Source organism: Dermacentor variabilis, chromosome 4 (assembly GCF_050947875.1).
Source record: "Dermacentor variabilis isolate Ectoservices chromosome 4, ASM5094787v1, whole genome shotgun sequence".
NCBI classification, from domain to species: Eukaryota; Metazoa; Arthropoda; class Arachnida; order Ixodida; family Ixodidae; genus Dermacentor; species Dermacentor variabilis.
The window spans coordinates 78,535,508-78,561,160 of NC_134571.1; the positions used below are offsets into that span (position 1 = coordinate 78,535,508).

The window sequence follows — 25,653 nt, forward strand, 5'->3', positions numbered from 1 at the left end:
GCACGAGGCAAAAAAGAAATATGAACGAAATAACGCACGAACCTAGACACTTAACCTTGTCAAGAGATAGTAGTGTAAAACTAAAGAATTACAGAAAAGAAAAGAAAAAAACCTAGTGACAATTGCGAAATCAAATCGCTGGAGGCACTTGCAAAAATTTTTTTCGATAACGAAGACTTTATAGGGCGAACTCACTTTTTGAACATTTTATGGATCAAACATTAGATCTGTAAAATAAACAATAACAGCGAGTTTAGCCTTATTGACTCCGCTGTATTAATCTATGAAGGTGCACTGCGGCAAGCTGTGAATTGAATTGCAAAACAGGTCTCGTCAACTTAAAGATTAATCGTAAAGAAATCAACCTCCTTTCTAAAAAGTTAAATCGTACTCTCTGCTTTCGAATATAAATAATATCAAGGATACCCTTATGTGCGCCACGAAAACGTTCGTTGTTCACGTTTAGTGTGACTTTATAGATAAAACTTTTGCTTTAAAGATATCAAATTTCACCAACTGTAATGTCATTAACTGCGGCAGCAACAGCCTCTGGCAGCGGACAGTGGTATCTTTTAAAGGCCTTTTATTTACGACGCGCAGAACGCCGTGTCATTGCGGCTGTGGACTTCTAGTTACGTGCACAACACTGTGCACAAATAACTAAGCACTGCACCACTGCGCAATAGCTCAGTGGTTAATGCCTCAGGCGTCTAGCTGCGTAATGATGATGATGATGAACTTAAAGTTATGGGCACATGCCAACTCACGGGGAGGTTGGCCAAGAGTCGCGCAGATGATAATGCCTCTTGGGTGAGTTTTATCCTGATTTCTTTCCCTCTACAATCCTGTATTCTAGATTGGTCTATACAATTTTACTAGCATGGATAGCGCAGGTTCTCTCACAGTTCGCTTTCGTGTAATGCCGTGCGTCTCATTGTCCAACTTCTTTCACTAAATGTTAAAAGTAGTTATAGTAGACGGAGAGAAAATGTATTGAAAATACAGCGAAGCTATTCATATGCATTTCTGGTTGACTAGGAAAGTATGGACAAGAATGACGCAGTGGTGAGCAGCAGTAGTCTATTGGCGAGTAGCACTGTGAGAGCCTCTGATGTAGTTCTGTAGACTGCAGCGACTAAAGCACCGCTTTCGCAGGCTGCCTCGCGAATGTCATTTCTCTTAAATGACTCGGGGCATCTGCTCCTATATTGATCTGTTATCCTCCAGCGTTCCAATTGCTTTGTGTGTGAATCCGAGTAACAGTGAACGAACAAAGAGAGAATACGTGAAAGTCGCTTTACAGCCGCACGTGCTGCACGTGTAGCACTGCTGTTCGTCCTAGTCTAAGTTCCTTTGATATGTCACTCTAGTCAAGGCAGCCTACACGCAAGCGGTTGTGTGTAGGCTTCCTATTTTAATCACGTACAAAAAGAAAAGTGTTAACGAAAACGTCAAATCTAAGCATGATTCGCTGCGATCGTCCGGACCTTGAACGGTAAGTTGAATATTGGTCGAATCCTCGCCGAACTCGTTGGCCGCCTGGCAGGTGTAGACAGCGTTGTCTGACCTCTCCACCTGATGGATGCTGATCTTTGAGACGGTGACGTCGCCATTTCTATCTTCCATCCGGGAGTACCTGCAATACGTAGAGGCAAGGTAAGAGTAATGGTGTTCGAGGCATTTCGTCCTCCGCTGTGATCGATTATGATTTTGCTAAATTTCCCAGTTCCTTAAACCAAAGCAGTAATTTACTATTACTAGTCTTGATTTATTGTTCCTCCTTAATTTTGACGTAGTGATTCCGGTCCTAAGCTACACGTATTGTTATCTAAGTTCGACAGAACTTTCGTAAGCATCACAGCTGTTTAGGCAATTATTTTTTTTTAAATTTATGTATGGTGTTTTTTTCCTCCAGAAACACGAGATTGAATCAAATGTCTCTCTCGCTTTACTTTTTTTTTCTCTGTTTACTTTTTTTTCTATAATTCAGTTCTGATTTCCTAATGTCAACGAGGCTCTTGGTTGAGTCCGTTTACCGACACAGACTATCAAACTGCTACGTGCCATTTTCATATAATGAACCATTGCATGAAAAACTACGAATAAACATTTACGTAGGCTTTCGTGTTCATGAGCAGAGACTGGTCGAATTGTCACAAGGATGACAGTAAAAGAACGTGAAGACAACGCGCCACTGGAAACGTCCTTGTTAGTTACGCGGAATCCAAAGAACATTTTTTGTCTTACCGTGGCTTATAAGCCTATAGGTTTGTGTAGGTCTATGTAGTAAAGACAGAAAGTTTTGTTCTTTTTACAAAAACAGGCTTAAGAGAATTGGAAGCTGTCGTAGATTGAGGCTCTTTCAGCTGGGATTTTGCCATCTTCACTTTTCGCCTTTTACCGTCATTTTCAACTGGGCTTCATATTTAAACAGCACTTCCCGCGTCTCATTCGACCGTAACGGCGCAAAACAAGTAAAAGATTTGTCTGTCTGCTTGTTGTTATTGCGCTATTTTCGTCTCCAAGAATGATTTACGTAGCCCTTAGTTTCGGTGCTCTGCAAAACTTATAAACAATTTTATCACCTCCTTTCTTTTAACACGTTGAGTGGGAGGTTGTTCTTGAGCCAGTGGAAGCGTATCGGTGAGTCTCCCTGAGCCGGACAGGTCACCTCGGTGCTTTCGCCTCGGCGCACGGAGACAGTCGTGAACTTGCTCGCAAAGCGTGGGGCACCTGGCGAGCAATTAAGGTTGAGAGTGGCAGGTAAACCATGGAAACAGGCAGTGAAAAGAACGACCAAATGCACTAGAGAACTATATCAATGTTATGTTTTAAGAAACACTGGAATGATTTTTTTTCTGTACCGATACGAAACAAGCCACTATTCATTATAGTGTTAACGTTTATTTGAATCAACCAATTTCATTACCAGTTAGGACAGACGGCGACAGTTGTGGTTGATTGTCTTTTTCAGAGCAGCTACATGGTTGAAACATGTTTCGCCTCACCGCCATCTATATAACAGGAAAGCTAGTGAGATCCAGCTCTGGTAATTGAATAGCATGAATGAGCAATATAGGGCACCGAACAGGCTAACTTTTAAAGGCACAACGGTAAATGTGCGTGGCGCTACACGGTAACGTAGTTGCAAGCGCGTCGCCGGTAACTCACTTCGCACAGTGAGATGCAGCACGCGGCTGATCCCGGATCCCACGCCGTTCGAGGCCTCGCAGAGATACAATCCCGCGTCCCCGGGCTCCACACTGCGGATGCTGAGTGTCCCGTTGACCAGTATGTGGATGCGCGAGTTGCTGATGATGGTGCGGAACTGCGACGCTGGACTTACAGGCTCTGCGAAGGAGTGTCCCGTGTGTAGTCACGCTTGCAGCACTTGTTCGGCAGCCAATGCATTAGTGCTACTGAATTAGCAACAACACAATAAGAAGTAGCTTTCAAAGTTCAAGTTCTCCGCCCAGTGAAGTGGCTGTCTGCTGCTTCATTAACTTACATCAGCATTTCGTTTATTTTTATTTATTTTTTTTTACTTTTTGCGATGCAGATCAATTGCTGCAGTGACAGAATCTGCCTGTTTATAGCAGCTTGCGTTAGCTTTATTGTGAATTTCATTCTCCCTTCCGACGGCCACAACTGTCAAAACACGTCGACGAGCTCGGTGCCTTGTAAAGTTTATTCAGAGCAGGCTTCGTGCTGTGTAGTTTAGTCATCACCTGCAGCGCTTTTCCACCGGATGTGGGGCTGGGGCACGCCACTGGCCTGGCAGTCGACGTAAACCGAGCGTCCTGTCACGGCAGTCGTGTCATTTGGCTCCATAGTCCAGGCAGGAGGCACTGCGAGCGCATTATTAATGAACGCACACCCTTTAACTGGTTCCCTTGCAGAGGGAGTGTGACACTGACATGTGTTCTGCTTCGCGAGGACCTCTGTCTTCGCTCGAGCGCATAACGTGGATGTAATTGTTCTATTTTCTCCAACTTGTTGCCGTGGAATGAATGAATGAATGAATTAACAAGGACGAGATGACGGCGCTGTACGATTAAAGTTTCATCTATAGGGGCGAAAATCAAGTCCAGGCGCAGTGTCGTACTATCGGCACTATGGTGCCTTATTTAATTCCGGATAAGTTTTGAATTTTCACTTTCATTCATTATTTATTATTCATTACTTAGACGGTTCAACTGAGACCTTAATAAGCACATTGAACATCAGTACCTAGTTGGTGCAAATCCATAAGTTCGACTGCGTACTCTATTCATCTTTCCTACTTTCTTTATGGTTTTTGATGGTTGATTTATTCAAGAAGCTAAGTGATTTTCATCTAGTCAGTTCCTGGTCGCATGCGATTTTGACGTGTCTTTATTCACTACTTGTCAATAGACAAATGAATAGAACGCCGAACACATAAAAGCGGCACGCCTAAATAAGCGCCGGGTGCCGGTGTGGCCGGGTGATTTCCTGTCTGGGCTTTATCTGAGCTCTTGTAAACTTATCAAGTACAGTGAACCAGCGGGCCCGACAGCATGTTTTTGCAAGCCAAAAATATGATTAGCAACAGTGTTGAACCTTGGGTGAGTTGGTGCTGCGTCATTCTCGGAAGAGCGCAATAAAGGTGCCACGTGAAGAAGGGAACGCACGATAGCGCTCTTTTTGGGCCATCATTATGATAAAATTGCTAAGGCAACTATGACCATGCGTGCAAGAACGCACCTTTGACGAGTAGCTCGGCGGAGTGCTCGGCTGACGCGTACTCGTTCGCGGCCCGGCACGTGTAGTTTCCGTTGAGGCGCGAGGAGACGCGTGGCAGAGTCAGCGTGGACACGAAGCCGCCCTCGGGAGAGAGCACGGCCACGTCGGGAAGTGGGTAGGCGCCCGGTACCAGCGGCTTCCCGTCGCGTAGCCACTCGATGCGGATCGGAGGGTCTCCGGCGTGCACTAGACACGTGAGACCCGCCCGCATCCCCTCGTGCAGGTTGGCCTGGAAGCCAAATGGCGTTATCTGTGGCCCGGCTGCGAATTGTTGAGGAATAAGAGGGGCAACAGGTGGAGAAGGGAGGAGGGGGAGGGGATGGGGGAGGGGCACAGTTGAATCATGTAATGAACAGAGCTTGCGCGCAGGCTTACGTAACTTGCAAATGAAGGGTCTAGCATATAACCACGGGATCAAAACGTTTGGAGTATAGATGTATGGAAGCATTGAAGCACTCAACTAGCGCCAATATAGTGAAGCGTTTGCATCCCTGGGCGTATGTGCGCGTGGTGCGGGTCAGCACAATGTCCGGTTCCATCTTGCATTTTGTATACACATGTGTAGCGCTGCCACACCACCATAAACGTAACCAACTCGCATAGCTTTCTATTCTTTCGTGAGTGACATTTACCTTTTCCATTTAGCTTGCGATATGTGACCCACCACTGGCAAGCTGTATGACATAGAACATAAATGAAAAATGCTAGGTTTCGTTGTCTTCTCAGACTTGTGGTCATATGTATCCTCACAATTATAGTTGTGCCATAACTTCAGAGCCAACAACCACGACTGACTAAGCCCCCATTCAGTTACTGCGGATCTCAGCTGCCGTACACTGGTGCCTTAAACAAACTGCGGTAAAGCAGGAGTAAACTTCCCCCCGCTGTCGTCAACGGTGCTTTCATCTAGAATGCTTGCAACGCGTATCACTGTAACCAAATTCCAGCAGAGCGAAGCTATTGCGTCACCGCGGTAAGCAACGTCAACCTCATTATAACGCCCCGCTACTAGCTCAGCAACGCAGAGAATGGTCTTATGCAGATTATTTCTGCTTTCTATTTTTATTTTACTCGGGATAATTAAACGCTGAACTACGTGGCGAGGTCCCAGGAGCCCGCTATGCGGCATACTCGTTAGCAAAAGCATGTTTACTGTGTAAACTCAGGTGTCGAAATCGTGTGGACTTTAGATCCTTCTTCACTGCTAGGCTGCGCTTATCGAGCTCGCTGCAGGCTTGGATAATTCCTTGCTATGTTTTACATTAACTTTCCCCGTTCAGTAGACCACGCTGCACGCCAGCAGAAGGGATGCGGCGCAATCCATTACGCGGCCGCTCATTGAGAGGCAGTGCTTTTAAAAAAGCTGCGTCATTATGGAAGCACTTACGATGATTGAGCCCAGCCTCCTCCGTGTTGCATTTGTGTGTGCTTTGCTCAATTCGGCGCGTACGCATTTTAATTATAGGCACGCCGTTACTTCACTGGTCTGCGGCCCATGGTCCTTCATGAAAGTGGTTTTCAATCTTCTATACCATAACTACGCTAGAAACAAAAGCCTATACGCTATGAAGCCACGCACACAAAAAAAAAGAAACTGAGAAAGAGAGCTCTCTCATTTATTACAATGTTGGGGTGTGCCAACTACGTTAACAACCTTCCGTTATCCTGTCAACTTTCCGAAGCATTTCGTCAGTATATACGTCAGTGGCGTTAGTGAACTCAGAGGTATTGTTCCCGCATTTTAATTCTGGCAATTGACTCACTATCGCAGGTACGCGGAAGCGGTCAGCATAGTCACAATATCGTTTGTTATCTTCTAGTCTGGAAGTGAAGCGTATTGGATGTCTCTATAAATGAAATGGTGAAAGGAATAAAATGTGCGACTTGCACGCGAGCGCACTACGAAAGTCTTCCACGCTAGTTTCATTTATAGCGCTTAAGGTTTGTTAAATCTATTCCTTGGTTACTATTTGCTATTGTGCTTTTTTTCTTGAACCGGAGACTTTTCCGGCTTAGCCGCTAACTTCTTTTGCACATAAAAAGAACATTAGCAAGAAAATCCCGAGAGGCAGCGCCGCTTTAAAACATTGGAAGCAGTAAGAGATGAGCGAACACAGGTAGAACAAAATTATGCCTTCTCAAAAGAACAAAGCAGCCTTGACGTGTTACTATGGAAACGTCAGATAAAGCCAATACGTCAATGTCGAAGACCGTTTGTGGCCAAATTATCTATCACGCCTAGAAAAATACCAGGCAGGAGCTTACTAGAATCCATTTTGTTAAGTTATCTCAGTTTTTACCGCTACGAAACCAAGATATAAAGGTAAATAAGGGCAAGTGTGGTGGTGCATAAATGATAGGGCACTTGAACACAATCTTTTCGATGAAAAATTGAACGCTTGCTCATTTGGCATAGAACTTTGCCGAATGCTCACGCATGCCTCTTTATGACAAAATTAAAGGACTAGGGAAAAGTAGGGACACCATAGCACGTGAACCCTTGCAGGTAAATCACGTTAAGAAATATTATTTTCTACGTTTAAGCAAAACATCAGTGAGCTTCCGGAAATGTGAATATGATATGACTAGCACATTTCAGCTAATTTCCTTATCTAGGTGCGGACAGGTAAAGGTAGTAGGTACTCCTATCTTTTTACAGTATATTGCCGTATATTATAACAAGTAGCTTGTAGTGCTCCCATGCCGGAAGCAGCAGTGAAGAGGTTCAACAAGGAGGTTCACTCATTGAAATAATAAACTTTCACTCACTGCGCACAAGCAGCAACGTTGTCCGGTGGAGGACCTGGGAGTCTGGTCCATGCACGGTGCACGTGTATTGGCCCTGGTCGTGCTCGTGGTCAATATTCTGGATTTGTAGCGTCCCGTTAGGAAATACCATCTGGCGCTGATTCAGCGGCAGCCGCCGGCCATCTGCGTTATTTCGTAACGTAAAAAAAGACAGTGGGTGCCGCTTCGTATTCGTTAAAGACGTTTCCAATGTGCACATTGCTTGCTGAATAAGTAGGACGGAACACTTCGATTTTCGAGATTAAATTACGGGGCCTTAACACACAACTGCGAGTAATCAATAACGAAAAAAAAAACGTCCTGGCGTTTTCCATGCCAGAATCAGGGTCTCATTATGACGCAAACCGTAGTGGGGGACTGCGGATTAATTCTGACCCCCTGGGGTTCAATAACGGGCACCTAATTCTAAGTACATCGGTGTTTTCGCACTTCGGCCCCATCGAAATGCTGCCGCCACGGCCTGAACGAACTTCCGACGTCGAGCTCAGCAGCGTCAAGAGCGCTAATGGTAGCAAACCAATCTTTGAGATCAAGAGGGAAAGTTCTTGCGTTACTTGGTCAGTTTTCAGACTCCCCTCTTGAACGCGACAAAAACGTACCTCTAGTTTGTCTTCAAGATCAGTCGCACGTGGTTCATTACAGCTGAGAACGAAGACACGTCGAATCTGTCATGTCCTTCGAGATGCGAAGCCGCTGGTCAAACAATCACAATCCCTCTCTTTGGCTTCTCTTGAACTAATGCAGTGATGTACTCAAACGAAATCAAATAAGCTTTGAGTTATCAATATCTAAAACCGGTACACATTACTGAACAGATGGCTAATGGATAAATAATATTGGCCGGAAGGATGCTGCTGATACTGCATATACAAGTCCCCATGTTGACAAAAAAAGAAAAGCTAAACTAAACAACCAATGGGCGCAAATAAGTGCAAGCTCGCACCATGCGTAAACACTGAAGTGGAGAGAAAAACCGAAAAATGACCACTCGGTCAAACTCGTTCGATGCTAAAGTCCCTTAATTATAGCCGTTACAGCAATGCTGCGGTCAACAGGTTGTTTGCCTTCGGCGCGCGATGAATCTCGGAGGCCATGCCGCATGTGAAATTTGTTTTGCGCCACGCTGCGCTACCCATGTCGAAGCCTGCGAAACGTTGTCTAATACTGCTAGATCACTCGCCGTGGTTGCTCAGTGGCTATGGTGTTAGGCTGCTGAGCACGAGGTCACGGGATCGAATCCCGGCCACGGCGGCCGCATACCGATGGGGGCGAAATGCGAAAACACCCGTGTACCTAGATTTAGGTGCACGTTAAAGAACCCCTGGTGGTCGAAATTTGCGGAGTCCTCCACTACGGCGTACCTCATCATCAGAAAGTGGTGGTTTTGGCACGTAAAACTCCATAATTTAATATTGCTAGATCAGCGCTGCGGGCAACGGGAACATTCACGGGTGTCGCAGAACTTAGTCCTTCCCCCCCCCCCCTAATATAAAGCAACTAACAATAATATCTAGGCATTTCCAACGTGCTCACCCCATTACCTCCGCCTTGCTCTCTCCCTGCAGTCCTGTCCACGCTACCTCAGACATGTAAGCGTCTGTCTTCTAACAGGTCGCGATCTCACCAGTGAAGTTCCTTCGAGCTTGACCTTCCTGTAGTAATGTCTGCATCCTAGCTATTTCGTTGTAAGGCGATACCGTTGAAAGGAACAGTGCAAAAGACTTGACAGGCTAGTAAAATACACTAGGAGAACGCTGTGCCTACAATTGAGTTGGTGAGTACGTCATATACTCTGGGTTCCACATTAGACACACGGGCGGGAAGAGAAGGCACGGACGACACGAGCTTAAACTCTCATCCGGAGTTTTTAGTGAAGGTACTGTAACTTATACAAAAAAGAACACAGATATCTTAGAAAGCTCACCTAGTATCAAAACTGCTTAGACAGAAAAAAGCAAATAATTATTGAAACCATGCTAACGCACAACGCCTGAAGTTTCCTATCAGTCATTTCTCGATTAGCACTATCAGCTCCTTTTTTATAACACTGACGTGACCAGTTTTTCTTGCAGTCACAAAGCAACATGCTCAAGAAACAGCGGAAGCGTACAATGCAAGTTCTAATATTGTGTTTATTTTTACCAGTGGTAATGTCAGGCCTCAAGAAGGACGCGTGTCAGATTTAGTTTGATTCGGGGGCCGTTTTTCGCAGCACACTATGCGTGTGGTGGCCTCTCGCCTCGACCCTCTTTTCCGATATTTCCTTCAAAGGCCTTGTCCTTTCTGTGCTACAAATCGCACTCACCTTTGTCCCAGTCTATGTTCCCGTACGGGTATCCGCCGAACGGGCACTGCACCGAGAATGTGCCACCGGCCAGCGCCGAGAGGTTTCCCAGCGCTCGAACGAAAATCGGCCCGTACACGTTGATTCGTGCAGAGTGCGACGCCGCGCCTGCGTAGTTGGACGCCTCGCACACGTAAGAGCCGCCGTCCTTGATTTCAGCCGACGATATAGACAGCGTACTGGACACCTCGGCTCCGACTGCGCCGGAACTGGCATCTGGACCGGCAGTTCGGACTCGGACGCGGCCGTGGCGACTGTCGATGGGCCATACACCGTCCAACGACCAAGTGATGCGTGGAGGTGGGTCGCCTAACGCCACACAACGCAGAGAGACAGGCTTGCCCGGCCGCACGGTGACCTCGTCGAAAGTTGATTTGAACCTGGGAGCTTGATCTAAAGATGACGTGAAAGAAAAGCAGAAATGGGAAAAAGATCCATTTAACCGGTTATAACTACATAGGCTAGGTTTTTTTAAAGCAAGGAGTTTAATAATTGCCTCTGCACTGCGTTTTTCTTCTTGTCGCGTTTGCATCGCCCCATGCAAGTACCACATGAGTGTCAAGAGGCGTCTTTGCACCTTTTTGAAGCATTTTAGAGGATACGCACCAAGCAATTGTTTAGATATATTATGCGTATTGCTCGAGGGTCACACTACAAGACACCTGTGCCTCTAATGACCAACAAGTGACATAAGGCGACAGATGAGCGGATTTCATCTATAAGCCTTTTTTTCAAGCCACTAGATACAGGCAGTACCTATCGATAAAACTGTGGAATGTTTATGTATATCTGTGAAACATATAAACATACATAACAGAAATTTCCGTAGATAAGCTGGTTTTGATTATTGGATTTTGTGTCTTGAAATAGAACTGTCATCCACCCGACAATAAATAGCACCATGCTACAAAAACTACAAAGAAGGACATATTGGTTTCTCAGACAGAAAGTTCCGTAATTGAAGAAAACAACGTCTTTCTCCTGAGATTGAAACCAGGAACAACGTCATTCAGGCCGGACGATCTCCCATCAGATTCTGCGCTAGCCAGGAGGCTAGAAGATCGTAGGCAGAGGAAGAACTGATCGAGAACGCAGAGCGTGGGAAAACTGACAGTCGCAAATCACTCCTGGGGAACGCCGCAGTAGTCGGAAGTTCCATGAAAGGGAAATTTTTTTTCAATTTCATTGCATATATGCCTTGCGGTAAATCTCCCAAGTACACAGCATTGAAGCCATCGTCTTGCGAAGCACTGAAGCCAAGGAAACACGTCATCTATGAGGCGTGTACTGCATCCCGGCTCCTCTCTGGCACTCCCTTCCTACAGTTACCGTATAGAGAGCTAATCATTGGTCCTCCATATTGCAATACGCTTTTGGGCAGCGAAGTCATCTTTCGCTCGCGCAGGGACTACGTTCAAGGCCGCTTTCTCGCCAATCTTATTTATTGCTACTTTTCAGAAAGCAGCTCTTAGGCGCCCGTTCCTATGTCAAGCGTCGGCGTAAATAAGCCAATGATCCCAGCGAAGCATGAAAGAGTGAACGCGGATCGGGAGATGAAAGACGCGAGCCACGACCGCCGGAGATCACTGAGAGCTGCCCCTTCAGTGACGCGCGCGCGGGAAACTGGTGTCATGGAGACCCGCCCGACCACTCGATGCGTACTCGTATATGGTCTCAGCCGGACCGCTCGTTTCGTACTACCGACTGCTCGTTTCAGCTCTTGCTCGCGCTTGTTTGCTTTGCTTGGTTTGGTCTCGTTCGCGCTTGTTTCTATTGCCATGGTTTGCCCCATGCCACTCAATATATTGCGAAATGAAAACTCATTAGAACTGCGCTCAAACTTTGCATTAGGGAGTATCGTTAACCTCGCGCGAAATGCGTTTTATTTTATCCGCTGTTGTAATTAACGATATATTTTTGCTTTACAGATGAAGCATGTGCTTGAAATTAGCGTTCTCGCAGAGTAAGAGAATTACATTATATTACACTATGCTACTAGCATGCACCGTATGTAAAACAAAAAAAAAGACTTTCCACGCTCACTACGATTCCTGCAGTAGGGCGCGCTGCAACCTGTCATACTGGTAACACAAGTAGCAGGCACAGGATTGGAAGACGTTACGCGATTCGCACAGAGAAATAATGCATCCGCGCGAAAGTTGCCGCGTGTGTCGGACACAACAAAACGCGCCGCGCTGATTGCGGCGGCGCTGGAATTGACGAGACCACAAGGAGCAACGGCATCACGGTAGGTCGGCTTCTCCGGAGCAATTTTAGTTCCACGTGACTGCACTTAAACGAATGCCAACAGAGCGGCACGTGGAAAAAAAAGCACAACTCTGGCTCCCTGCGGGAGCCATATACAATAACTCGATTCCCTCACGATACGTCGCGCCATCTAGCGACGCCGCCGTGAAGTTCGTGCATGGCGCGTCTGAATATGTAAGACGCGGGTTCGATTACGCCTACCTCCGGATAAATTTTAAAGAGTTGTCTTATCATTGAATAGCCGCACTTGCCCAGTTGCACATACCGCGTTACTCTGGTTGGCGAGGAAGATGTTCATTGAAGAGCGGCACACACCCAGTGTAGTATGCCCAAGTTAGTCCGACGGTTGGTTTCAAACTCGCTTCCTTCAGCAGAGCAGCCCGATGATCCATTAGACCATGAACTACGCCGTGATGGAAATTAGATTAAAAGAGGTTAGATACGGACAGACAACCGCTAACAGGGTGAAGTACTCAAATAATGGTAATCGCATTAAATGTACTTGAACCATCAATGGATACCGGTACACTGGTGGGCTCCGCTGTAAGCCTAAATTGTCTTCTTGCTAGGAGCACTTTCGTGAAGGAGTTGCGGTGGGTGCGTCTTGAAATCGCTGAGGCGATTACGTTCCAGACATTCCAAGCTCTCGTAACGACGCGAGCTTTTTCTTGGAGGCAACGTCTTAATAGCGGTCTTGACAATGAGAACCAAGGGTGTCAAGGAATTGCCCACAGGGCAGGCTTGACTACAAACTCTTGCGTTCTTGAGTCCGTGTGCCGTTGCGACTGTACGTGTTTATATGTACTTGCGTGCCTGCCTGCGTGCGTGCGTGCAATATTGCGCAGTAGCACGTTAAATGATCTGTGTGCGCTTACCACTGCGTGTATAAAATGACATACTTTCTTCTCCAGCCCTCCTGTTTTCTTCATACTTGGGGTCCTCAGCCAATATTAAAAAAGTTAAGTAATTAGCCTAATTAGGTAGTGAGTTGTGAGGAAAAGAAAAACAACTGTGTAAGTTACTATACGCTATTGCGAATAGTATGCATTCAGTACAATTCGCTTCCGACGCGCCTTTCATTTTTAAATTATTGGCTCAAGTTATGTGGGACACCCTGTTTGTCGTTCACGTCATGCTTCAACTTTCTCGATGTTCCCGATTTTAATAAGGTTGCCGAGTAATACTCAAGCCCTAAGAAAAGAGACCTTCTGGCAAGTGTTATGTGAAGAAATCCACGTTGAAAAACATTAAACAATATGTTGTACATTTCGATTTTATCATGATAAAGCTGGGCCTCCAGCAGGTCGGTTTTGCAACGTGAATTTCTTCACGATATATATATATATATATATATATATATATGGTCATTTACAAATAACATCCAGCAGGGCAAGAACTCGAGTTTCTTGCTTTTAATGCACGCATTAAGTCCCTCTCTCACTCGCTTATGCAGCTTCTATAAGCCTGCATGCTTACATATACATAAACCAAAACTGTAATGTTGGCGCTTGCGCATAAACGTCACCTTTCTTTGTTTTCCGCTGCGCACTCAGCATGCCAAGAACGAAGACACTGTGGACAGCCCACTGTAACGACCAGGCACGGCGCGTCTTTCAGGGAGTGCGATCCGGCGAGATAATTGGCATCCTATATTCTCAGTGCCGCATATAGTGTTTGTTTTGCAGCGGCTAATGCAATATCCCTAGAAGCGCAGCGCAAGCGAAAGCGCCGCCGGTAATTAGATCCCTTGCGCCACTATTCCGTCTCGGCTTTCTCCAGTCCTCGTTCGACAGAGCTTCATAAATAAGCTTGGAGGTTGCGTGCATAGCACTTCCATTAGCGTTCCGCCTGCTCCCGTTCATCATTCACAATCTGAATCACGAATTTGTCTACAGAACGCAGCTCTGTGATCGATACATCGCAGACCACGACTTGCGACACAAAAAGGACTATTAATCATAACATGAGAAGCCAGCAAACAAGGACACCAAGGAAAACATAGGGGAAATTACTTGTACTTACTAATTGAATTAAAGAAATGATAAAATAATGGCAATGGAAGTGGATGAAAAAACAACTTGCCGCAGGTGGAGGAATGATCCCACGTCTTCGCATTACGCGCGCGATGCTCTATAATAGACTATTGTGGCTGCCTTCATACGCAGGCAGCGATCTACGTATTCCTATCCTTTTCCGCAGTGCGCCAACCACCGCGACCTGCTCAGAGGCTGTATCGCTTTGCTGTAGAGCATAAGGTCGCGGGCTCGATACCCAGCCACAGCAGACGCATTTATATGGGAACGGAAAGCGAAAACATCCCGGTTCTCCAAGTACGGGAGAGTTAAAAGTTGTATAAAAAAGTCAGAAAGAAAAAGGGTTTCTCCGGAAACCTCTTCTACGGCGTCCATCAACGCCTACTATGTAGTTTCGGCACGTTAAACCACGAAGTTTTTATTCTAAGTGCGCGACTTTAGTATTGTGACTACAATTTTCACTAGGTCACGAGAAAGTTTCTTCCATTCACTTGTTAGGAAATTTGTGAAGTGTTGAGCGCATGAGTATCATTCTGAGGTTTATGCACATGTGTGCAAGATAGTGAGTTTTCAGTGTGTCCTGCTCAAACCCTCTTGCGCACATTCCTCGGGCAGCTAGAATTGTTTCATCGAGCACGGGTCCTATACTCACGGACAACCTTCTGTGCCAATTAAGGGAAAGCTACGGGGCCGCAGCGTCTACACATGTGTTACCGCGCCTAGTAGTCCGGCAGCGTTTCCCAGCGCTTTTGGTTTCTCAAGAGAGACGCAGCGCTTCCACGTGCGACGGTTTCACGTTTGCCCATGCGCGGAAGGCAAAAGCCGCAACTTGAGACACTCGGGAGTGTTTTGTTCTGTTTACCTGTTCTAAACAAATTGCTGCCGTTTTAAAGCAAAAGCTTTAAGGGCCCCGTTACGCAGACTATCCGGCGTCGTCAGCATTGTTCGTGCGTTGATCGCGCGTTGTCCATTTGTTGGACGTGAGCAAAAACTCTCGTGAAAGTAAAGAATTATTGATATTCGTTAACAGGTTAAAGAATGACGCCAATTTCCTCAGGGAGGTTCCTCTAACTAAAGGAAAGTAATTGAGCTAAAAATTGCGGTTTAGGTAGAAATCGAACCCAATACCTTCGGAATGCGAGACGACCACGATGATTTCTTGGTTCAAGCGTGTTAGTTGGGGTCATAGTGAATGCTTTGCGGTCTTTGACGTAGTAAAATGTCCTAGAGAAATGTACTGTTGCGTTCGGGGTAATTATGAATGCTGTAATTAAACATGGGCTAATTAGACTCAAGTCAATGTGAGTGTTGGGGTGGTTCATTGTACTTAAACAAATGAATGTGTGTTTATGTGTAATTTATCGAAAAGCAGGTTGTGTTCTAACTTGGTAACGTGTCCTAGAGAAATGTATTGACGTGTACATCGCAACTGTCAGTATGCTATTTAGGAATGACGTAATTAGATTCAATTAAAGGCGTCTGGTGGTTCATGAAACTTAGAGGACTGGATGCATGTGTATGTCATTGTGGTTAGAAGCAAGTGATTGTGAAATAAAGAAATTGATGCGCGATGACAAGCACTTCTCTTTTTTCAGCTCAAGTTAACACGGGTGAAAATGTGAGACTTTTTTTTAGAAGTGCTCTCTCTTGTGCGCGCTTTGCCTCCGTAGCTTTCCTTTCAGCGCGAAAGAAAGTTGTACGTGAGTATAGCTTGTGTCCTTCGCTATTGAGGGTCAAGTAGGTAGCTGATATTGTTGGCAAATTTTTGCTTGTGACATGAAGAAGGATACGTCACTGTACGCCTCGGATTACGATCTATTCTTCAGTAGGAACGAAGTGTCGGATTACGCGTGCCTTCAGCCGCAGCTCCTCTGCTTCATCCGCGTTTTCTGTAACACCTAAATAATTTAGTACTAAAAAAATAAGTACATAAAGGTAGGTCGTTACCTGTGTAAAAACTTGTGAATAGGCGCCAATTTCCTCAAGTAGAATAAATATAAGCACCAGAATACCTAAAGTCCACAAGTATATTGTGTCATTGCAACGTTCTTTCACGGTCTCATTCCCCGCAAGCTTTGCTCTCTGGCTACAGGGAAGTGTCGTACAGTGCTTTCCCGTATTTTCCGCTAAGTGTGTCCCCATTCGCAAGCGCTAACAAATTACTGCGTAGGAATGGATAAGTAAAAGTGTTGGTCTTAAGCCTTACTTACAGAAACAGCATGAAAGGCAGGGCAAAACACTGGTAGTTCACACAGATGAACTTATCATTCACGTGGCCTGTTTGTAACAGGCCAGAGCTCTGAGCACATCTTTTACAGTTAATTCTTTCATTGCACACTTAACCAGTGGCATTCGTTGACATGAGACAGCAGACTCGATCGCAAGTTCCGTCACAGAGACTCTATTCAAAACCAAGATCCGAGTCTGAAAGAAAATAAGTGATATTCAGTGTGGGCGAACGAGAGTGCGTGTGCTAAATCTCGTTGGTGCGGGAGGGAGTGTAGACTAATGCGAGCTTCGTTTACAGGTCGTTAGTGTTTTCTGCGTTTTAATTGTCGCGCTCGCACAGACAAGTTTCAATTCAGCGTTTTATTTTTTCGCTCGTCAATGTTTGAAACTTCCGCGGTGCAAAGATTGAATTCACCGCATTACTTTTTTTTTCCCCACTGTCTACCTTTTCTCTTAAACGGTGGTCCACGTTTCGATTTTCTGCGTTGCCAACTCGTCCGTCGAGTACTCCGCCATGACGGTTCGCTATTGGTGTTTCTGGCGCACCAAATGACGCGACTCACCGCCAACAATGAGCTCGGCCGCCGCCTGTATGGTTCGCCTCGGCGAGAGCCGCACGAAGCACTGGTACATCCCTTGGTCCTGGCGCCGGATCGAAGCCAGGTGCAGCGCACGCGAGCGGCCCACCGCCACCGCCTGCTGCGCTGCGGGCGTCACGCGGCGTCCGTCGTGGCGCCACTCGAGGCTCGTCTCGTCCAGCGCGCCCCAGTCCAGGCCGGAGGCGTTGCAGCGAAACGCGGCCGCGTGGCCCACCTCGGCCCGCACGTTCGCGGGGGTCACCGTCACCCACGGCTTGGCTGCAGCGCACGCGAGAGACGAAGGAAAGATTAAGCCCGGTTTGCACGTGCGGCTAGTGAAATCAAGGTTTCCGCCAACCGTGCCTACTACGAGGCGGAGCGGTTGCCTTCGTATGCACCACCGTTCCAGATGTCCTGGCTCATACACTCTTAACTAGATCGTATCAAATTTTATTTCTCACTGTCTCCCCCTTCCGCTTACTTTCTCTTTTTATACCCCTTCACCGTTTCCCCCCGTCCAGGGTAGCCAACCGGAACTGCCTCTGGTTGACCTCCCTGCATTTCTATGCATCCTCTCTCTCTCTCTCCCTCTCTCTCTATCTGTATCTGTCTCTCTCTCTCTGTCCACTACAGCACGTTTCCAGTGTCAGGTGAATTCGATATTTTTTAAAGAATCTTAATGCAATACCGTCCTGGTCTATACATTTCGCCGCGCGCAGTGAAAGGAGAGGGCAGGTACAAGGGGTGGCACACGTACCAGGGAGTTATCGCGAGATACGATGCTCCGATGAAGACGCACACATGCGACCTTCGCGCAGTACAGCTTAGCAAGCTGCACGTTCGTCTGTTTGACTTCTCCGAAGTAAAAAAAAAAACTGGTATTCAGTCATCGAGTTTCTGCATACGGTGATCCATGCGGTATCGTTCGATTGCGACCGACTAAGTCATGCCAGCGAACGGAGCTCCCGTTCTGCGTAATAAAGCAATGAAAAACGAAAAGTAGAACGTCTGCGTATAACGTCAGTTTGTATATATAGGTATTTCTAAGGTACACTGACATCCTAAAAATAACGCATGATTATTCAACGCCTTCCTTCATTTTCCATAATTATATCCATTTTCCATTATATCCATTTTCCATAATTTTCCATTATATTCGGGCTACAGGTTTAGTTGATCCCTGGGCATGTGCCACTGTGGCACATGGTGTACAATATGACTGAACATATAAAATATGTATCGTCCGCCTCTGCGCATACACCTCCGGTCACTTTTCTTTCCTCCACAAGAGTCGCGCTGTGTTTAGGGCCCACACCCAATCTGCTCTTTAAAACACTCTAAGAACGGTTAGGAATCGCGCAGCTCACGTTATTCATTTCGATAATAAATATCGCAGCAGTGTCTCTCAACTAAAATCGAAAGTAGAAATTTGTAACCTAGATATAAGGCGTCATGGTTTTAGGCGGCTTGTTCATCACAAATTTTGTCATTCTTCAACTGGTTTTTCAGTAGCTGTTTCAGCACACCGTCCATCCCGTCGTATAGGCGACGAAAAAAAATCTCCACCCTGCGCTGACTACGGCGCTTGTATATTTCGTTTCTTTTTTTGTGTGTGTGAAAGCGGTCCGTGATTGGAATGACGTTTCTGCCGAGACCGTTCACCACTTCAAGCCACATCGTTTCTAGGCTGGCACAATATCCACCTCTCACTGAAGTAGCCGCCCATTCTCAGGGTAATACCCCACGACGCGGTGTCTAAGGTACAGATAAATAAATAAATAAATAAATAAATAAATAAATAAATAAATAAATAGATACTACTTTGCCGAAACCTGAACTATGCCGGATAAACATGTACCCGCAAAATGTTTCTCGTAGCATCTATGGCCACAATGCGGGGGGGTCTGCATAATCTTTCCTTGCCTTTCCCTTTTTATGTGAGGAGCACATGTTCTGCGCCGCGTTTATTTGATATATTTTATATGTTTGGGGTCTACGTGTTAAATAACAAAGTATACATATATGCCTGTATACTTCCTGCAATCAATATTTACTATTATGAGAAACACTCTGCTTCCGGATGTATGTGTGGCACATTGTTACGATTTCGATATTCGATATCGACCCCAGGTTCGCGTGCACTTAGTACAAATGCCCGTTTTCCGTTGAACCCCTCGGCATAACAGCTGTCACGTTCCCCTGCTATCAATGCATTTTTATTTCTTGCTTTACGTTGATGAATGCCATAGCGACAACCATTTGAAAGGAGTTTCATAGTGTTAAAAAAAATTGATCCAAGATCGACAATTTATTTTCGTTCTTGTCTGTATAATATTTCGTATACGTTTCGTGAGACCTCGTGACTGCGATCGATCTTTCCTGCAGTTCTAGAAAAAAAAACTATTCACACGTTGCATTTGGTTCTAACTTCGAATTACTTCAGGCGCAACTGCTAAATTCTCCTCCTTTAATTACTCTTATTCAACGTAATGTCTCACATCAAAGTGGCATGCCTATGACCTATTTGGAAGTCTTCAGCAGACAAATATTTTTATTCAAGTGATCTGTCCCGACAATGAATAAGCTCGTAACCAAGTGTTACCAAATACTCTCCGATTACACCAAATGGGCCTTTTAGTGACACGGGGTTAACATTTATTGGCACCATGCTGAGGGCTAAAAATAGAGCTGTAGAAACACAGAAGCCGCATTTACATGAATCCCTGTTATATTTGCACGAACCGCTTTTACGCATGGTGCACACTCTTCGTCCGAAACTAGCCGGAACCTACATGGAACCTGTTTCTGGCCTGGCGCGTGTGTTTCGTCGGAGAATGAGAGAGAGAGAGCGGCATGCCAGCGGGATTCTGCTTTCTCTCTCTTAGTCGATGCGACACGCCAGCGCTTGCATGCACCGAGTCGACTCACCCGTTTCAACCTACCCCCTCCAGCCGCCATAATGTCGTTTACACCGATGCGAAGCGCTTCGAAAGCGACGTGACTTGCTACGGTCGCACTGATGTAAGCGCGGCTGCAGCTCTCTTCATCAGTTGCCGTTTCGAGCACTATACCGTGTCAGCGCGCGTTTAACCCGTTAGCGGCGCAAAAAGATCGGCCAATACTCACGAGTGACGACGAGCTCGAGGTCAGCCTGTGCGTCGCCGACGCTGTTGGACACGACGCAGACATAATTGCCGCCGTCACTGAACTCCACCTCGCGAAACTGCAGAACGCCGGCCACCTGACGGACGCGGGGCCCGGATTCCAGCGGCATCATCCGTTGGCCGTCGCGCTTGTACCAGCTGATGAAGGCAGTCCCACCACAAGGAAGTGTTCGCAGGAAACATGTACAGGAAGGAGAACATGGTAGCCAGTAAAGCTGCCATTAGGGCCATTTGGTCATTTCGAATAAACGCATGGTTCTGCTTAAGAAAGAAAAAAAGAAAGAAAGAAAGAAAGAAAGAAAGAAAGAAAGAAAGAAAGAAAGAAAGAAAGAAAGAAAGAAAGAAAGAAAGAACATGGGCAGCGATGACAACAGTATTTCTTTACATACGTAATGCGTTTACATTTGTTTGCAAACGCTATACTAAGCCTGTCTAATATGCTGGCCTACGTTGCCAGAATCTGCGCCAATCCAAGGTCGTTGCAAGCTCGTATCATTCGTTGCAACATTGCTCAACAGATTCCGATTTCTCTGCAGCTATACTCCGTTTCACACACAGCAGTCAACGCTGTGGGATCTATGTACGAAGTTCGGTCAGGAAAAGTTATCCTTCCGCGTGTTCCGTCAACGCTTCGCTGGGCGCCAACAACGTTCGCTGTTGGCGCAACAGCGAAGCTGTAGCGTTACAGTGACTGTAGCGCAACAGCGTTCGCTGTAGAGCACGCTGTAAATCACATCACGAAATGAGATTGACCTGGAATATCATCCATCCCACTCCAGCAAGCAGCCACACCATATTCAACAGGGCGAGTGAACCTCATAATTCAGGTGTCAGTTACCCAGATATAGTCCTTGTACGAGAACAGTGACTCCTTTATTCGCTGTATATAACCACTTTCCTGGCCTGCTAGCTGTAAGTTTGGGCGTATTGTTCTTGCATCGTTCATGTTGGCCTGCAGCTTGCAGGCTTCGCTTACAGTTGCAGCGATGGCACAGAATTAAAATTAATGAAATTCTTGAGTTTTACGTGCCAAAACGAGAATGTGATTTTGAGGCACGCCATAATGGGAGAACCCAGAAATTTCTAGCACCTAGGGGTTATCATAGAGTTAGTTGCTTATATTAACTCTATCGCTATTAAGGTATTGCGAATGTCGCGTTTGGTTTGTACGTTTTTTCTTCGAATAAATGCACTGTTTTGCACGTAACAAATGTAGGAACTAATTTGTAATGGGACACCACACATTAGCATGTTGGTGTCCCGTCTTATGCTGAAGTCATTCCTGCACTGGGTTTCTTTCTTTCTTTCTTTCTTTCTTTCTTTCTTTCTTTCTTTCTTTCTTTCTTTCTTTCTGTCTTTCTTCCTTTCTTTCCATCTTTCTTTCTTTCTTTCTTTCTTTCTTTTCTCCTTTCTTTCTTTCTTTCCCGCGCGACGCGTCCCACCTTGAGGAGTGGGTTCGTCGTGTCGAGTGGAAGTTTCGCTACGCTGTGGGTTCGACTGTTTGATCTCTTCTGTTGTGCTTTTTTCACTCGTGCACGAGTGCTTGGGCGCGTGAAATTGGTTTTATAACTATTTCATGCCTCCTTAAGGCACCCTACATGCGTGAGCTTCTGGTCGCTAAACTCCGCTTTATGTTTCTGCGACGAGTACGGCAACCCTGTATGCCTCCGTCAAAAGAAATCGCTGCATCGACAGCATATAATTCAATGCAGCTTGCGACTTCTGCGGTAGGGTGCCTTGATTCATACATCAAATATGGCTAAAATTTTTCTTATATGTTTCATCTTTCGTGGATGAGCATACCTCCACGATGCGTTGCTGGAGGTCTTATAATGCAAACAGTTGCTTTATACTCGACCAAAAAACAACTAAAGGTAATTTAATACTCGTTTTCTTCTTCGTGCACTCCTTACGGATGACAAAAAAACGGAGGTTTTATTTTTTTTTTAATTCTTTGGTAGTTAGGTGGTATCGCCGCAATACAAGAATTTTAATGTTCAATGTACTCTGTGCTCGAGTGAGCTTTCGACAATATTTGTACGCGCTAAATCTTAGAAGGGCTTCGGATCTTTCATGAAAATAACCCCGTTTATCACTCAAGCCTCCGATATTGCACCGCGAGCAAGATCTGCTGCATATTTTGCCTTACGCATGCAGCGGCTTCGTGCACTCAGAGGAAACGAAATTTAGGGCTTCCTAAACCGGAGCACCATTTCGCAAAAACCCTACAGGAGCACAAGATAAAAATACGGCGGGCATCTTCTGTCTCATGGTTGAGCAATTCCCGTTAGACAATTGTTCCAAGCAAATTGCTTGATTTGAGTTGCTTTATCAAATAAGGCTTCATCTGGAGTTCTCTGTGAAACTTGAAGAAGGTATATGGATGTGATCACTCGAGCTTGAAAACTCAAAAAAAGACAAAATGCGCCTTATCGCAGGGTGTACAAAACGTACACATTTTTGCTGTACCAAAGAAAAAAAATTCTAAAGGGAATGGCTGTATACATTACACACAAATATAACGGATTACATGAAGTATACGTAGGGCAAAGCCAATAAAGGAAAGTCGCGATGTAAGAACGTTTTCTTCTTAAAGGAACGTTCGCCGTCAAAGTAAGGACTCAAATGTGATCTGTCTCAACCTTTCTTTCCTTCTCAAGGCTGCACTTGTGAGTCAGGCAAGAAACATCTCAGCTGAAAATAGGAAAGGAAGGCAACGTTGTAGACGTATACGCTAACCTATAAGATGGCACGGGGAATCCCTCGGCTGCGCACACCAACTCCGCCGGGAGGTCCGGATCACTGAGCACCCGGCTACTGCGGTGGACGATGGATGGCATTTGCATTGCCACTGGCTCTGCAGTGGCACAAAAAGAAAGCCAGCAAGCGTCAGTCGCTGCGGGGGGTTTCTGCAATAGACAGGCATTGTTCAGCCGGCACGGAGCGCACAAAAAGCGTTCATTTTGTGAAACTACTCTGCAACGTGTGTTATTGCTAGGCCAAAGCATTCTCTCGAGCTATTTATCTAAGATTAAGCTACCCATGAGCATACTTTCCTTGTGGTTGCGCTCAGCATGCAACCACAATTTATTCTTTCTTTATATTGATATTTTTATCTTTATTTGTTTCTCCCCCGGAACTTTTTTTTTTTCCTCGCATTGCGCGGTACCGTCTGTATTTTTTTTTTATTACTGTCCCTGTGTGAGTGACTCAGGGATGTTTCCTTGCCGTATAGTATACCAGCAGTTCATCTTCATTTCTCTGTTATAAACCTATACATATTTAACCTTTTTGACTGCGCATATGTCACTGCTGTTTGTTACTCAACCAGCAGTTATAAAATCTTTCGCTGCTTTCTAAAAGAAGGCTGGCGTGTGGCGCTTACGAAATCGTCGGCCAAGAAAACCGCTACTATCTGCAGTGTGCAGACGATTCCGTTCATTCGCCCGTAGACGGTTTCGTCGGGATTGGAGACGCAAAGTTTGTGCTTCAGAGCACGCAAGAATACGATCGCTCGAATGATTACGAGCATAATAGCAGGTAATGTTTCATTTGAAAACCAAATCTCAGCATGGTTGCCCGAGCACTTATGGCACATTTCACCGGTCATCTTCCTTTCTTTCTTTCTTTCTTTCTTTCTTTCTTTCTTTCTTTCTTTCTTTCTTTCTTTCTTTCTTTCTTTCTTTCTTTATACTTATTTGTTTATTTATTTATCTATATATTTATTTATTTGTGCAGCACACGTGTTTATACCTTATCTATACTTTCTTACGGTATCGAAGTTCTTGCAGGTTTCACAATAAGAGTAAGTACGAAGGACAAGAACCTCATTTACTGAGATTTACTGATTTACTGAGCACGCTTGTTGTCTAGGAAATCGACCCGTTATGTATTAACTGGCCGACCAACGATGACTTTGTACAGACCCAAGCATGGAGTCAATCCGGAATGAAATATCACTGCCGGCAAACAGTTCGCCTTCTTACCGTTAAGAAATATGTACGGAGGCTTCGGAACACGTTGACTTGGTGCAGTACGCAATCGCCGATTTCCGAGTCGCTTGCAGCGCGAATAGCAAACACCCAGAGACCTTTCGGCATACAGCTTTCTTTGCTTTTCTTGTTTTCCTCCTTGTTTTTCCCCACATCTCTTCTGTTTTCCAAATAGGCATTGTACACAGCTCTCTGGGGCCTCTGAGAACAGAAGGCGACATCTATCTTTGTTGCAGTTTCGCTCTCGGGGAGCCGGCGGCCTGAACATTTTCTAGTTCATTTTTCGCCTCTAACGGTCCGAGCATCTCTTGTAAAGCCGGCCGAAAAAAAAAATAAAGCGTTCCCCTTACGCGATTCGTACGTCTTCGGAGTCTATACATCTACAAAAGAATGATCATGCGCGTCACGTTCACTTTGTGGCATGGTTCGTATTGCACGAACTGCCATACGTCACTGCCCAGACTCGCTACTTGGGCCAGGTTTCAAGCGCTGCCTGCTGCGTCTCGTCGTCGGTGAAACGAAACCACCGGCGCCACGATAGCGCGAGCCTCGTGTCTGTCGAGAGTACAAGCTCAGATAATAGCGCCTTTCACTTGCCATTTCTGTTTGTTTTTGGCGTGTGTGCACTTTACCATATGCGTCTGTCACATTTAATACCGCCTGGTGAAAGTATAAATAATCGATTGTTTTGTAAGTTTTTAACTAATTTGATGCTATCTTCGTGTGTTGATATGCTATGACTTCGTTTAGGAAAACTTTCGGAGCAGGTCGAGAAATTCGTAAATCGAACTTTGCACTGCAAATTTGATGTTGTCCTCTTCTACGCAATAGAACGTCTTCTTGGGCACGCTTCTGGGGTTTGCTAAACAGGGTTTTTGGGCGCTAGGTGGAGCAGACAAATGGAAAGGCGCGTGTGCGTATATTTCCTTTCTTTTTAATTTACCATCAAGCGCCTAAAGAAAAATACCATGTTTAGTCATTCTCTTCTACTTCTTTTGTTTGTCTGCGTAACAGATGGTGATTAAATTCTGGCACAATAATCTACCCGTGTAACCTGACTCCCTCTTTTGTCTGTTTCTTATTCTTCTAAACGGCCCAATATTTGTCGCTCAACGTTAATACAAGCATGGCCAGTGAACTCAATGTTCAGATTACTCCCGATATGGACAGAACAATGTGGAGCTTTTACTTCAAACAGCAAGAGTTCCCCATGGCATTTTAACGCAGCAGTGTCATAAAAATATCTTTTTGATTGCGTTTCCTGATTTGTTTATTTCCTATCCATACAATATATTCCTTGCCCCCCATAATATATTAAAAAGAGCATTAAATTGCAAACAGAAGCTCGTGATGGTGGGACAGCAACATGCTTACGGCGCTTTCAGAGAATAGTGTGATAATAAATTGTATGGCTGTCGTATGACTGCTCAGTAATCTTTGCTAATATCTAATTAGTTAGGGCAATGTTTTCGT

General features: G+C 45.5%; 1 protein-coding gene across 1 annotated transcript in view; it reads right to left on the minus strand.

The window, feature by feature from the left end:
- LOC142578247 (cell adhesion molecule Dscam1-like) overlaps positions 1-25,653 on the minus strand; it is a 176,967-nt gene that overhangs the window by 43,614 nt on the left and 107,700 nt on the right. The window contains exons 5-14 of the mRNA XM_075687647.1: positions 22,928-23,045; positions 20,151-20,326; positions 17,010-17,303; positions 9,878-10,309; positions 7,534-7,695; positions 4,726-5,025; positions 3,729-3,848; positions 3,172-3,351; positions 2,586-2,733; positions 1,488-1,636 (exon numbers count right to left, since the gene is read on the minus strand). Coding sequence (XP_075543762.1) covers positions 1,488-1,636; positions 2,586-2,733; positions 3,172-3,351; positions 3,729-3,848; positions 4,726-5,025; positions 7,534-7,695; positions 9,878-10,309; positions 17,010-17,303; positions 20,151-20,326; positions 22,928-23,045 — 2,079 coding nt within the window. The remainder of the gene's footprint in view (positions 1-1,487; positions 1,637-2,585; positions 2,734-3,171; positions 3,352-3,728; positions 3,849-4,725; positions 5,026-7,533; positions 7,696-9,877; positions 10,310-17,009; positions 17,304-20,150; positions 20,327-22,927; positions 23,046-25,653) is intronic.